The following is a 14,091-nucleotide window of genomic DNA, read 5'->3' on the forward strand; positions in this document are numbered from 1 at the left end:
GCTTCCAGGTTCCCTCCTTTAGTTCTCCTCTCACATCACCTATGGACCCCAGCGAGGCCGATTGAGCAGAGGTGGGGCTTTAGTCAGCTTTGTCCCCGCCCACAGAGGGCGGGGAAGGCGGCTCTGGATCTATCGCTTCCAGGTTCCCTCCTTTAGTTCTCCTCTCACATCACCTATGGACCCCAGCGAGGCTGACTGAGCAGAGGCGGGGCTTAGTCAGCTTTGTCCCCGCCCACAGAGGGCAGGGAAGGCAGCTCTGGATCTATCGCTTCCAGGTTCCTCCCTTTAGTTCTCCTCTCACATCACCTATGGACCCCAGCGAGGCTGACTGAGCAGAGGTGGGGCTTTAGTCAGCTTTGTCCCCGCCCACAGAGGGCCAGGGAAGGCGACTCCGGACCTATCGCTTCCAGGTTCCTCCCTTAAGTTCTCCTCTCATATCACCTATGGACCCCGGCAAGGCTGACTGAGCAGAGGTGTGGCTTGATCAGCTTTGTCCCCGCCCACAGAGGGCAGGGAAGGCAGCTCTGGATCTATCGCTTCCAGGTTCCTCCCTTTAGTTCTCCTCTCACATCACCTATGGACCCCAGCGAGGCTGACTGAGCAGAGGTGGGGCTTTAGTCAGCTTTGTCCCCGCCCACAGAGGGCCAGGGAAGGCGACTCCGGACCTATCGCTTCCAGGTTCCTCCCTTAAGTTCTCCTCTCATATCACCTATGGACCCCGGCAAGGCTGACTGAGCAGAGGTGTGGCTTGATCAGCTTTGTCCCCGCCCACAGAGGGCAGGGAAGGCAGCTCTGGATCTATCGCTTCCAGGTTCCTCCCTTTAGTTCTCCTCTCACATCACCTATGGACTCCAGCGAGGCCAATTGAGCAGAGGTGGGGCTTGGTCAGCTATGTCCCTGCCCACAGAGGCCAGCTCTGGACCTATCACTTCCAGGTTCCTCCTTTCCAGTGACACCCACCTTGGCCGTTCCCCCAGAGGGGCAGCACAGCTCCGGAGATACGGCAGGTCCAGCGGGAAACTGTGAGCTGATGAAACGCAAACATCTGGCCCCGCCCATCATTCGAAAACACAGAATTATCCCCACCCCCGATTTACAAAAGTACAGGTATGCTCCGTAATCAGTCTCTTCGGGGGCGGGGCCATGACCCCCTGTACTGGCAGGACGCCTCTGAGGGTCATTCTGAGGACAGTTTGTGGAAAATGAGAGCTCCGGAAAGGGATGGCTTGTGTATGGCTGCCTGCACAGTAGGCCCAGTACTGGTATCCAGGCTGGTCACCATGGTAACGCAGGCCTGTGCTCATTGACAGGAAATGTCCCCTCACACCCTCCACAGACATGGCTGTGCACGTACATCTACGTCATCATATCACTCACATCCTTCTTGGTCTGTGTCCTCTGTTCACCACACATAGAGCCCTCACCTTCCCCTCCACCACCTCCTTCCCGCCACTATGCCGTCACATGACCGCAGTCACTGCGCGCGCACTTCTCTCCCCACGGACTGAGGAGAAAGTGGGTGTGTCCACCCGACAAATTAGAGAGAGTGGGTGTGTCCTCCCCGACAAATTACAGGAGAGAGTGGGTGTGTCCTCCCCCGACAAATTAGAGGAAGAGGGCGTGCCTCAGCGGCCGCGCTCCTATTAAAGAAGGAGGGAGGCGGTAGCCCGGAGCCCAGCTCTTTCAAGAGAAGAAGGCGTGTCCTTGCGGCTGAGCACCAATTAGAGGAGAGGGGTGTGTCCCATGTCTCAAGTTTCTATTAGCTGGCTGGGGGGGTGTCCCGTCCCGAGCTCCCAAGAGAGGAGGGGGGTGTCTTTGCTGTCTGTCTCCAATTAGAGGAAGGTGGGTGTGTCCCGGCGGGCCAACTTTTTTTTAAAAAAAGGGTCGTGTCCCCGCGGTCATCCTCCTATTATGGAATGGGGGTGTGTCCCCGCGGTCATACTCCTATTATGGAATGGGGGTGTGTCCCCGCGGCCATAATCCTATTATGGAATGGGGGTGTGTCCCCGCGGTCATACTCCTATTATGGAATGGGGGTGTGTCCCCGCGGTCATACTCCTATTATGGAATGGGGGTGTGTCCCCGCGATCATACTCCTATTATGGAATGGGGGTGTGTCCCCGCGGTCATACTCCTATTATGGAATGGGGGTGTGTCCCCGCGGTCATACTCCTATTATGGAATGGGGGTGTGTCCCCGCGGTCATACTCCTATTATGGAATGGGGGTGTGTCCCCGCGGTCATACTCCTATTATGGAATGGGGGTGTGTCCCCGCGGTCATACTCCTATTATGGAATGGGGGTGTGTCCCCGCGGCCGTGGTACTAGTTACAGGAGAGGTGGGTGAGTCTGCGGTCCAGCTGTTTGTAAAATAGGGGGTGTGGCCCAGCTGCCGAGCTCCTATTAGAGGAAAGGGGTGTGTCCGAGCTACCGATATCCTCTATTAGAGGAGAGGGGAGTGTCCCTGCTGCGAGCTCCTATTAGGAGAGGGGCGTGTCCCTGCTGCGAGCTGTTGTTAAAAGAAGGGGTGTCCCTATTGCCGAGCTCCTATTAGGAGAGGGGCGTGTCCCTGCTGCCGACCTCCCATCAGAGTGAGAGGGGCGGTGTCCCTACGATCTAGCGCCAATTAGAGAAGGAGGGGGTTTCCCTGTAGCCGAGCTCCCGTTGGCCAGCGCGGCGACCAAAGGCGCCTGCGTTGTGGATCACGTGGCTGAAGACGGTGGCGTGGACGGGTGAGAGACAGTGCTCCGTGCGTACACCTGATCGGTGTAGCGGCAAGATGAGTTCCCCCATGAAAATGTGTGTCACTGACGCATCTGCGCATGTCACAGCTTCAGTCACGATCAATCGATTACTAAACTGCCGCATCCGACCTTCTTGAATTAACCCCTTCGTGGCCATTTCTTACTTTTCTTAACTAATTCATAATTCTAATAATGAATAATAATAATTTCTTAACTGTGACAGTTCTGTGCTATGGATGGTGATCGGTGATCGTATACTGCTGCCGAACAGTGTGACATGCGCAGATGCGTCAGGGATACACATCTTCATGGGGGAACTTGTCTTGCCTCTACAATATAGGGACCCTGTACACAGGGCTGACGTTTTGGGGCCCCTTGCACAGCTATAGGCCTGCCTCCCTCCCTACCCCTGACCGCCAACATTCCACAGGGCCCGCCCACTGGCTTCAATGCATCCATCTCAGTATATGACGTGTATTCCAAGTCCACAGTGCTTGCATCCCCAGTAAGGAGATGGTCCAATCTGGCAAAGAGCCATCCCCATATATCTGGCAAAGAGCCATCCCCATATATCTGGCAAAGAGCCATCCCCCATATAGTTGGCGAAGAGCCAGCCCCATGTAATCGGCAAATAGATGGCCCAGTAGAGCCAAGAGACACCCCAATCCAGAAAAGAGTATTTGGCAAAGAGATGACCCAATCCAGCAAAGAGACATCCCAATATATTCAGCAAAGTGACAACCCCAATCCAGATAAGACACCCCCCCCCCATATGTTCAGCAAGGACACCCCTCCATATATTCAGCAAAGGCACCCCAATCCAGATAAGGGACACCCCACATATGTTCAAAGGCACCCCAATCCAGATATGGGACACCCCCCATATGTTCAGCAAAGGCACCCCAGTCCAGATAAGACCCCCCAGTCCAGATAAGAGCCACCCCATATGTTCAGCAGAGATGCCCCAATCCAGATAAACTCCCCATATGTTCAAAGAGACACCCCTTATCCAGATAAGAGACAGCCTCATACATTCAGAAAAGAGACAGCCTAATCCAGCAATGAGACATCCCCATATAGCAATTGTGAATAAAAGATGGCATATTCAATACACACAGCTAGGTCCTTCTAGTGGGCACCTCCACACCTTTCAGATGGAAGACCCCCCCACACGCACGCACACATAGCCATCCCAGTCAGAAGAATCCCCCCAGAAGGAGCCTGGACTTGAACCTGGGACAATTATAACATGGACATCCTAGGTGGCAGAGAGGAGACCACGATCTGTAGCAACTAAATAGAAGAAAGAATCTTTCCCCGGCCAAGCAGACTTTTTTCACTTTCGGGTGAAGGTGTAGTAATCTCCTGTGCAAGACAAGTACACTGCAGTCCCATCCGGCCCAGTGGATTGATACAGAAGAGGTCATGACTGTAATGTACTTGCCTGGCACAGGAGATTACTACACCTTCACCCGAAAGTGAAGAAATAGTCCACTTGGCCGGGGAAAGATTCTTTGTAATTGTTGCAGATCGCGGTCTCCTCTCTGCCTTTGCCCAACACACACCCCAACCCACACACACCCCAACCCACCCCACCCCACACCCCTCCTCCCAGCCAGTACAGGAGGACTGAGAAAGTAGTAGGAGCACTTTGCAAAGCAGCCTGGGGGGGCTCTGGCCATAGTTGGGACACCCAGTCCTTCTATATGTATGGGCTGTCCCCCCTTTGATGGTGACCCTGTCTGTACATTGGAGGAGGGCCTAGGCACGGGGAGCGTGCTGGGGCCAGGAGGGCCTAGGCGTGGGGAGCGTCCCGGGGCCGGGAGGGCCTAGGTGCAGGGAGTGTCCTATGGAGGGTCTAGGCGCAGGGAGCATCCTGGGGAGGGCCTGGGCGCAGGGAGTTGTCACTCTCAGTTCAGGTGCACTTTAATCTCACAGTAATATATTACACAGATTTGGGTTCCCAGCCTCGGGGGGTCGTAGATCTGGTAAATTACAAAAAAAAAACCCCACAAACTACGGGTGCCAGCCCCTGCTCTGCACATTCCCTCCTCTGTCCACTTATACCCCCCACAACTCTTGCTTAATGTATTCCCAAACCCACGAACTACGGGTGCGTCCTGGTGGAAGGCCTGGGCACGGATCGCCTCCTGGTGCGGGGAGGGCCTATGTGCAAGGAATTTGCTGGCACAGGGAGGGCCTAGGCGCGGGGAGGGTCTAGAGGCGAGTAACGTCCTGATGCGGAGAGGGCCTAGGTGCCAGGAATGTGGTAGCGGGTCACCTCCTGGCACGGGGAGGGCCTAGGTGCAAGGAATGAGCTGGCACAGGGAGGGCCTAGGCGTGGGCAGCGTCCCGGCGCAGGGAGGGTCTAGGTGCGAGTAGCGTCCTGCAGTGGAGAGGGCCTAGGTGCCAAGAATGTGCTAGTGGGTCGCCTCCTGGTGTGGGGAGGGCCTAGGCGCGTGTCACCTCCTGGCGCGGGGAGGGCCTGGGCGCAGGGAGTTGTCACTTTCTCAGTTCAGGTGCACTTTAGTCTCATAGAAGTATTATACAGATTGGGCTTCTCAACCTCGGGGGGTCGTAGATCTGGTAAATCGTTCCAAAAAAACTACAGGAACTACAGGTGCCAGCCCCTGCTCTGCACCTTCCCTCCTCTGTCCAGTTATACCTACCACAATTCTTGCTTAATATATTCCCAAACCCACGAACTACGGGTGCGTCCTGGTGGAAGACCTAGGCGCGGGTCGCCTACTGTCGCGGGGAGCATTCTGATGTGGGAAGGGCCTAGGCGCAAGGAAGGTGCTGGCACGGGGAGGGCCTAGGCGTGGGCAGCGTCCTGGAGAGGGCCTAGGCGTGGGGAGGGTCTAGGTGCGAGTAATGTCCTGACGTGGAGAGGGCCTAGGTGCCAGGAATGTGCTAGCAGGTCGCCTCCTGGCGTGGGGAGGCCCTAGGACCGGTCGCCTCCTGATGCGGGTCTCCTCCTGGCGTGGGGAGGGCCTAGGACCGGTCGCCTCCTGATGCGGGTCTCCTCCTGACGTGGGGAGGGCCTAGGCGCAGGTTGCCTCCTGATGCGGTTCGCCTCCTGGTGCGGGGAGGGCCTAAGCGCGGGGAGCGTCCTGGGGTGGGGAGCGTCCTGGGGTGGGGAGGGCCTGGGCTCAGGGAGTTGTCACTTTCTCAGTTCAGGTGCTTTAGTCTCTCAGTAATATATTATACAGATTGGGGTTCCCAACCTCGGGGGGTCGTAGATCTGGTAAATGTTTCCAAAAAACCCCATGAACTACGTGTGCCAGCCCCTGCTCTGCACCTTCCCCCCTCTGTCCAGTTGTACCCCACAGCAACCAATCATATTCTTGCTTAAGGTATTCCCAAAAATAAACACATCTGATTGGTTACACCTCCAGTTTCAGTTCTAGTTTTTCACGTTTGGTCCCTGGCACAGACATTGCACAGTGACAGGTCAGATGACGGTGAACACCAATCAGAATGGGTACAAACTTGCAACAAGCCCCTCCCCATCCTGTTCCAGAAGGGCCCCCTGCCTGTAACCGGGGCTCCGCTGGAGAGTCGCAGGCTCAGGTTTGCACAGACGGGTGTCGGCAGCATCTACACCGAGATCTTCTTCGATGCCATTTATTTTTTTTTTCCTTCTTCCTCTCAGGAAATGGCGGAGCAGACTTCTCGTCCCGAACGCGTCCCTCACCGACGCCGGCCAGCCGCCAGGCCACCTCGCAGTGCCAACGACATCTACGTGAACACAAAGACCGACTTCCGTGCCCAGCTGGCTCGATGCCGCCGTCTGCTGGGCGCCGGGGGACAGAAGGAGGTGAGGGTTCACGGACTGGGCCTCGCCATCGGCCGGGCCATTAACCTAGCGCTCCAACTTCAGCTGTCAGCCCCTGAGGCCCTCCTGATCTCCACCAGTACATCCACAGTGGAGCTCACCGATGACTTGGAGCCCGAGGGAGGAGAAGATGCAGAGCCGGGAACCCGGAGCAGGAACAACTCCGCCATCCACATCCGTGTGTACAGAGCAGAGGAGGAGTGAGAGGAGCTCTGTGTACACACTGATGGCATGCTGTACCGGCCCTGGCAATGGAGGCTGCTGGACCTTCATCGTGGTGGACCTTCATCATGGTGGAACTTGGCTCCGGCCTGTCATACAAGGGAGGATAGTCAACCGGAAGGATTGTGTGCAGTGACCCACCTTTAGATGGCGCCCTCTTCCAGGTGCTACATGATGGATCCAAAGTTTGCACATTTTTTTTTTTTTTTTTTTGGTGGCAGTGACTGGGAATCTCCTCGCTCAGGATACAAGAGATTCTGCCATTAAGTGTCATCATTGTATCATTCTGAATAATTTATAATAAAATTACATCTAAAAAAAAAAATACATGATTTATGTCTTTACTGAAAACTTGGGAAACCTTCAGATATCCCATAAAATACCTTCCGTCCTGAAAATATGTACAGCGCCTTGAAAAAGTCTTCCTCCCCCTTAAAATGTTCCCCATGTTGTCATGTGACAGCCAAAAATGTCAATGTATTTATTGGGATTGGATGTGATGGACCGACACAAAGCAGCACATCATTGTGAAGTGGAAGGAAAATGAGAAATGGTTTTTAACAGTTGTGACCAATAAATCTGTGAAAATTGTGGTGGCATTTGTATTCAGCCCCCTTTACTCTGATAACTCTGACTAATATCTAGTGGAACCAATTGCCTTCAGAAGTCACCTAATTAGTAAATAGAGTCCCCCTGTGTGTCATGTGATCTCAGTATAAATCCAGCTGTTCTGTGAAGCCCTCAGAGGTTTGTTAGAGAACATTAGGTGAACAAACAGCATCATGAAGGCCAAGGAACACAACAGACAGGTCAGGGATAAAGTTGTGGAGAAGTTTAAAGCAGGGTTAGGTTATAAAAAAGAAGAAAAAAATCCCAAGTTTTCAAAATCTCACAGAGCACTGTTCAATCCATCATCCGAAAATGGAAAGAGTATGGCAGAACTGTCCCTGTCTCGATGTGCAAAGCTGGGAGAGACATCCCCAAAAAGACTTGCAGCTGGAATTGCAGCCAAAGGGGGTCCTACAAAGTATTGACTCCGGGGGGCCGAATACAAATGCCGCCACACTTCTCACAGATTTATTGGTCACAAATGTTGGAAACCATTTCTCATTTTTCTTCCACTTCACAATTATGTGCCACTATGTGTCGGTCTATCACATCCAATCCCAATAAATACATTGTAACATGACAACATGGGGGGGGGGGATACATTGTAACATGACAACATGGGGGACATTTCAGGGGTGAGGGGGAATACATTGTAACATGACAACATGGGGGACATTTCGGGGGGGGGATACATTGTAACATGACAACATGGGGGACATTTCAGGGGGGAATACATTGCAACATGACAACATGGGGGACATTTCAGGGGGGGGGATACATTGTAACATGACAACATGGGGGACATTTCAGGTGTGAGGGGGAATACATTGTAACATGACAACATGGGGGGGGGGATACATTGTAACATGACAACATGAGGGGGATACATTGTAACATGACAACGTGGGGGAGGGGAATACATTGTAACATGACAACGTGGGAGGGGGGGAATACATTGTAACATGACAACATGGGGGACATTTCAAGGGGGGAGGGGAATACATTGTAACATGACAACATGGGGGACATTTCAAGGGGGGAGGGGAATACATTGTAACAACATGGGGGACATTTCAGGGGGGGAATACATTGTAACATGACAACGGGGGAAAGGGGAATACACTGTAACATAAGACATGGGGGACATTTCAGGAGGGGGGAGGAGAATACATTGTAACATGACAACGGGGACATTTCAGGGGGGGAATACATTGTAACATGACAACATGGGGGACATTTTTTGGGGGGGGGGGATACATTGTAACATGACAACATGGGGGATGTTTCAGGGAGGAGGGGAATACATTGTAACATGGGGGGCATTTCAGGAGGGAGGGGGATACATTGTAACATGACAGCATGGGGGGACATTTCAGGGGGGGAGGGGGGAATACATTGTAACATGACAAGATGGGGGACATTTCAGGGGGGGAGGGGGGAATACATTGTAACATGACAACATGGGGGACATTTCATGGGGAGGGGAATATATTTTAACATGACAACATGGGGGACAATTCAGGGGGGGAGGGGGGAATACATTGTAACATGGGGGACATTTCAGGGGGAGGGGGGAACACATTGTAACATGACAAGATGGGGGACATTTCAGGGGGGGAGGGGGGAATACATTGTAACATGACAACATGGGGGACATTTCTGGGGGGGGAATACATTGTAACATGACAACATGGGGGACATTTCAGGGGGAATACATTTTAACATGACAACATGGGGGACATTTCGGGGGGAGGGGGGAATACATTGTAACATGACAACATGGGGGAAATTTCAGGGGGAGGGGTAATACATTGTAACATGACAACATGGGGGAAATTTCAGGGGGAGGGGTAATACATTGTAACATGACAACATGAGGGACATTTCATGGGGGGGGGGTACATTGTAACATGACAACAGGGGGGGGCATTTCGGGGGGGATACATTGTAACATGACAACAGGGGGGGACATTCCAGGGGGGGGGAATACATTATAACATGACAACATGGGGGGCATTTCAGGGGGGGGAATACATTGTAACATGACAACAGGGGGGACATTTCAGGGGGAGGGGTAATACATTGTAACATGACAACATGGGGGACATTTTGGGGGGGAATACATTGTAACATGACAACATGGGGGACTTTCAGGGGGAGGGGTAATACATTGTAACATGACAACATGGGGGACATTTCAGGGGGGAGGGAATACATTGTAACATGACAACATGGGGGACATTTCAAGGGGAGGGGGAATACATTGTAACATGACAACATGGGGGGGCATTTCAGGGGGGATACATTGTAACATGACAACATGGGGACATTTCATGGGGAGGGGAATACATTATAACATGGGGGAGGGGGATACATTGTAACATGACAACATTGGGGGGGGGGATACATTGTAACATGACAACATGGGGGGGATACATTGTAACATGACAACATGGGGGAGGGGGATACATTGTAACATGACAACATGGGGGGGGATACATTGTAACATGACAACATGGGGGAGGGGATACATTGTAACATGACAACATGGGGGGCATTTTAAGGGGGAGGAAGACTTTATCAAGGTGCTGTATAAAGGAGAGTTGCATAATCTTCATCTATTGTTCCGGGGGGTGCAGTAGTAATGGTTTCAGCAAAAGTCCCCTATGTTCTATGCTTTGGCTATGCTTTGGCTATGATTTTTATTCTCTTGCTATTAAAAATCAGGGTTTTTTTTTCCTCTTCTCTCGCCTTCTCTTCTCCCTCCTTCTCTTCTCCCTCCTTCTCTTCTCCCTCCTTCTCTTCTCCCGCCTCCTCTTCTCCCGCCTTCTCTTCTCCCGCCTCCTCTTCTCCCTCCTTCTCTTCTCCCTCCTTCTCTTCTCCTGCCTTCTCTTCTCCTGCCTCCTCTTCTCCCGCCTTCTCTTCTCCCTCCTTCTCTTCTCCCGCCTTCTCTTTTCCCGCCTTCTCTTCTCCCTCCTCTTCTCCCTCCTTCTCTTCTCCCGCCTCCTCTTCTCCCTCCTTCTCTTCTCCCGCCTTCTCTTTTCCCGCCTTCTCTTCTCCCTCCTCTTCTCCCGCATTCTCTTCTCCCTCCTCTTCTCCCTCCTTCTCTTCTCCCACCTCCTCTTCTCCCGCCTTCTCTTCTCCCTCCTTCTCTTCTCCCGCCTTCTCTTTTCCCGCCTTCTCTTCTCCCTCCTCTTCTCCCTCCTTCTCTTCTCCCGCCTCCTCTTCTCCCTCCTTCTCTTCTCCCGCCTTCTCTTTTCCCGCCTTCTCTTCTCCCTCCTCTTCTCCCGCCTTCTCTTCTCCCTCCTCTTCTCCCTCCTTCTCTTCTCCCACCTTCTCTTCTCCCACCTTCTCTTCTCCCTCCTTCTCTTCTCCCTTCTTCTCTCGCCTTCTCTTCTGCCGCCTTCTCTTCTCCCTCCTTCTCTTCTCCCGCCTTCTCTTCTCCCTCCTCTTCTCCCGCCTTCTCTTCTCCCTCCTCTTCTCCCTCCTTCTCTTCTCCCACCTTCTCTTCTCCCACCTTCTCTTCTCCCACCTTCTCTTCTCCCTTCTTCTCTTCTCCCGCCTTCTCTTCTCCCTCCTTCTCTTCTCCCTCCTTCTCTTCTCCCACCTCCTCTTCTCCCACCTCCTCTTCTCCCTCCTTCTCTTCTCCCTCCTTCTCTTCTCCCTTCTTCTCTTCTCCCGCCTTCTCTTCTACCGCCTTCTCTTCTCCCTCCTTCTCTTCTCCCTCCTTCTCTTCTCCCGTCTTCTCTTCTCCCTCCTTCTCTTCTCCCTCCCACAGCTTACCTTTGGACCATTGCTAATCTACCTATTCCATAACTGAGGAATCACTGGGGCTCATTCCTGGAAATCTCTGTATTGGGCACCGCTTCTACAGTGATTTGCAGCTGCCCTGCTGCATAGTAAAGGTAGGGGGTCGCCTGCTCGGTACATACAGTCAGGTCCATAAATATTGGGACATGGACACAATTCTAACCTTTTTGGCTCCATACACCACCACAATGGATGTGAAATGAAAGGAACAAGATGTGCTTTACTGTATATCAGGCAGCCTGGCATTGAAGGCTTGGTGCACCTTGACCAGAAAAACTGCCTGCACAGATAAGGGACATCTGTGGGTAAAAGCACCGATCAAAGCTGAATAATTCCCTTGCTATAGGTGGAGGCCATTTACGTACTTCATGAAGCCCGACTGAAAAACTCCCGAAGATGGCGTCATTCCATCCTGCCCTGTTGCTGGGATGTTGCTAAGACACCCCCAGCTGTTACTGCTCACCTCCACCATCACAAGAGCAATTTCTTTCTCTGATTCAAACCCCCTCACATGGAACTTTCTCTCCCCTGGTGCAGTAGCTCTGAGCTAAGAATTTGAGACCTTGCTCCTGTGATAGTGGAGGTGACCAGTAACAGCTGGGAATGTCTTAGCAACGTCCTAGCAACCAGGGTTGTATTATCTCTGGGAGATTTTCAGGAGGTACATAAATGGCCTACAGCTACATCGAGGACATTATCCAACTTTGCTCAACACTTGCAAAGTTTATTTATATTTACAGACCCCCCCCCCCCCACCCCCTTTCCTGCATTGGCAGTTTTCTGGAAACACTGAACTAAACCCTTTTTTTAAATCAGATCTTTTTTTATTTGTTGAAGTATGGATCCATGTACAGATACAATCAGACAACCACAATCTCCAATGGAGTCTAGCCATAATATCAACAAATTACGAACTAAACCCTTTAAGGCCCACCCATCGTGCTGCAACATACAGTCAGGTCCATAAATATTGGGACATCGACACAATTCTAACATTTTTGGCTCTATACACCACCACAATGGATTTGAAATGAAACGAACAAGATGTGCTTTAACTGCAGACTGTCAGCTTTAATTTGAGGGTATTTACATCCAAATCAGGTGAACGGTGTAGGAATTACAACAGTTTGCATATGTGCCTCCCACTTATTAAGGGACCAAAAGTAATGGGACAATTGGCTTCTCAGCTGTTCCATGGCCAGATGTGTGTTATTCCCTCATTATCCCAATTACAATGAGCAGATAAAAGGTCCAGAGTTCATTTCAAGTGTGCTATTTGCATTTGGAATCTGTTGCTGTCAACTCTCAAGATGAGATCCAAAGAGCTGTCACTATCAGTGAAGCCATCATTAGGCTGAAAAAACAAAACAAACCCATCAGAGAGATAGCAAAAACATTAGGCGTGGCCAAAACAACTGTTTGGAACATTCTTAAAAAGAAGGAACGCACCGGTGAGCTCAGCAACACCAAAAGACCCGGAAGACCACGGAAAACAACTGTGGTGGATGAGCGAAGAATTCTTTCCCTGGTGAAGAAAACACCCTTCACAACAGTTGGCCAGATCAAGAACACTCTCCAGGAGGTAGGTGTATGTGTGTCAAAGTCACCAATCAAGAGAAGACTTCACCAGAGTGAATACAGAGGGTTCACCACAAGATGGAAACCATTGGTGAGCCTCAAAAACAGGAAGGCCAGATTAGAGTTTGCCAAACGACATCTAAAAAAGCCTTCACAGTTCTGGAACAACATCCTATGGACAGATGAGACCGACATCAACTTGTACCAGAGTGATGGGAAGAGAAGAGGATGGAGAAGGAACTGCTCATGATCCTAAGCATACCACCTCATCAGTGATCATGGTGGTGGTAGTGTCATGGCGTGGGCATGTATGGCTGCCAATGGAACTGCTTCTCTTGTATTTATTGATGATGTGACTGCTGACAGAAGCAGCCGGATGAATTGTGAAGTGTTTCGGGAATATTATCGGCTCATATTCAGCCAAATGCTTCACAACTCATTGGACGCTTCACAGTGCAGATGGACAATGACCCAAAGCAGACTGCAAAAGCAACCAAAGAAGTGGAATGTTCTGCAATGGCCAAGTCCATCACCTGACCTGAATCTGATTGAGCATTTCACTTGCTGAAGACAAAACTGAAGGGAAAATGCCCCAAGAACAAGCAGGAACTGAAGACAGTTGCAGTAGAGGCCTGGCAGAGCATCACCAGGGATGAAACCCAGCGTCTGGTGATGTCTATGCGTTCCACACTTCAGGCTGTAATTGACTGCAAAGGATTTGCAACCAAGAATTAAAAAGTGAAAGTTGGATTTATGATTATTATTCTGTCCCATTACTTTTGGTCCATTAACAAGTGGGAGGCACATATGCAAACTGTTGTCATTCCTACACCGTTCACCTGATTTGGATGTAAATACCCTAAAATTAAAGCTGACACTCTGCAGTTAAAGCACATCTTGTTCGTTTCATTTCAAATCCATCGTGGTGGTGTATAGAGCCAAAAATGTTAGAATTGTGTCCATGTCCCAATATTTATGGACCTGACTGTACATGCTACATGCAGTGGCAACAGGTTAAATGTTGCAATAGTTATGGTGGCAGCAGCACTGAAATGGTTAAAGAGCAACCAAAGCCCCAATAGCATATGTATCCTCCAGTGGTGAGATGTCTGTGAGCTTCTCCAACGGCGCCGGCTTCCTCACCTGGTCTTCTTCTGAGTTTGACATCTTCAACGTAAAGTACACTGCTCAAGAAAAAGAAAGGCAGACTTTGTAATCCGGGTCTAGCATCAAGTCAATGGAACTCCTGGGATATTGATCTGGTCAGGTAAGTAGCAGAGGGGGTTGTTA

General features: G+C 51.3%; 1 protein-coding gene across 3 annotated transcripts; it reads left to right on the forward strand.

Moving 5' to 3' along the window:
- Window positions 1-2,575: 2,575 nt before the first annotated feature.
- LOC149427717 (ribonuclease P protein subunit p20-like) lies at window positions 2,576-7,129 on the forward strand. 3 transcript variants are annotated; one of them, XM_089667738.1, is made up of 2 exons: window positions 2,576-2,732; window positions 6,400-7,129. In XM_089667738.1, the coding sequence occupies exon 2, from the start codon at window positions 6,403-6,405 to the stop codon at window positions 6,784-6,786; it is 384 nt and encodes a 127-aa protein (XP_089523864.1). In that variant the 5' UTR covers window positions 2,576-2,732; window positions 6,400-6,402; the 3' UTR covers window positions 6,787-7,129. The 3 variants fall into 3 exon arrangements, with proteins under 3 accessions (XP_089523864.1, XP_089523865.1, XP_089523866.1); XM_089667739.1 differs by having other exon boundaries at window positions 2,597-2,749; XM_089667740.1 differs by lacking the exon at window positions 2,576-2,732 and adding an exon at window positions 2,959-3,249.
- Window positions 7,130-14,091: the final 6,962 nt, after the last annotated feature.

The sequence above is a fragment of the Staurois parvus genome, unplaced genomic scaffold (assembly GCF_062004578.1).
Source record: "Staurois parvus isolate SC_StPar_1 unplaced genomic scaffold, SC_StPar_1.0 ptg003543l, whole genome shotgun sequence".
NCBI lineage: Eukaryota > Metazoa > Chordata > Amphibia > Anura > Ranidae > Staurois > Staurois parvus.

Bases quoted from the DNA above. Each gene is read 5' to 3' on its own strand.
- LOC149427717 (XM_089667738.1), top strand. From the start codon at position 6,403: ATGGCGGAGCAGACTTCTCGTCCCGAACGCGTCCCTCACCGACGCCGG.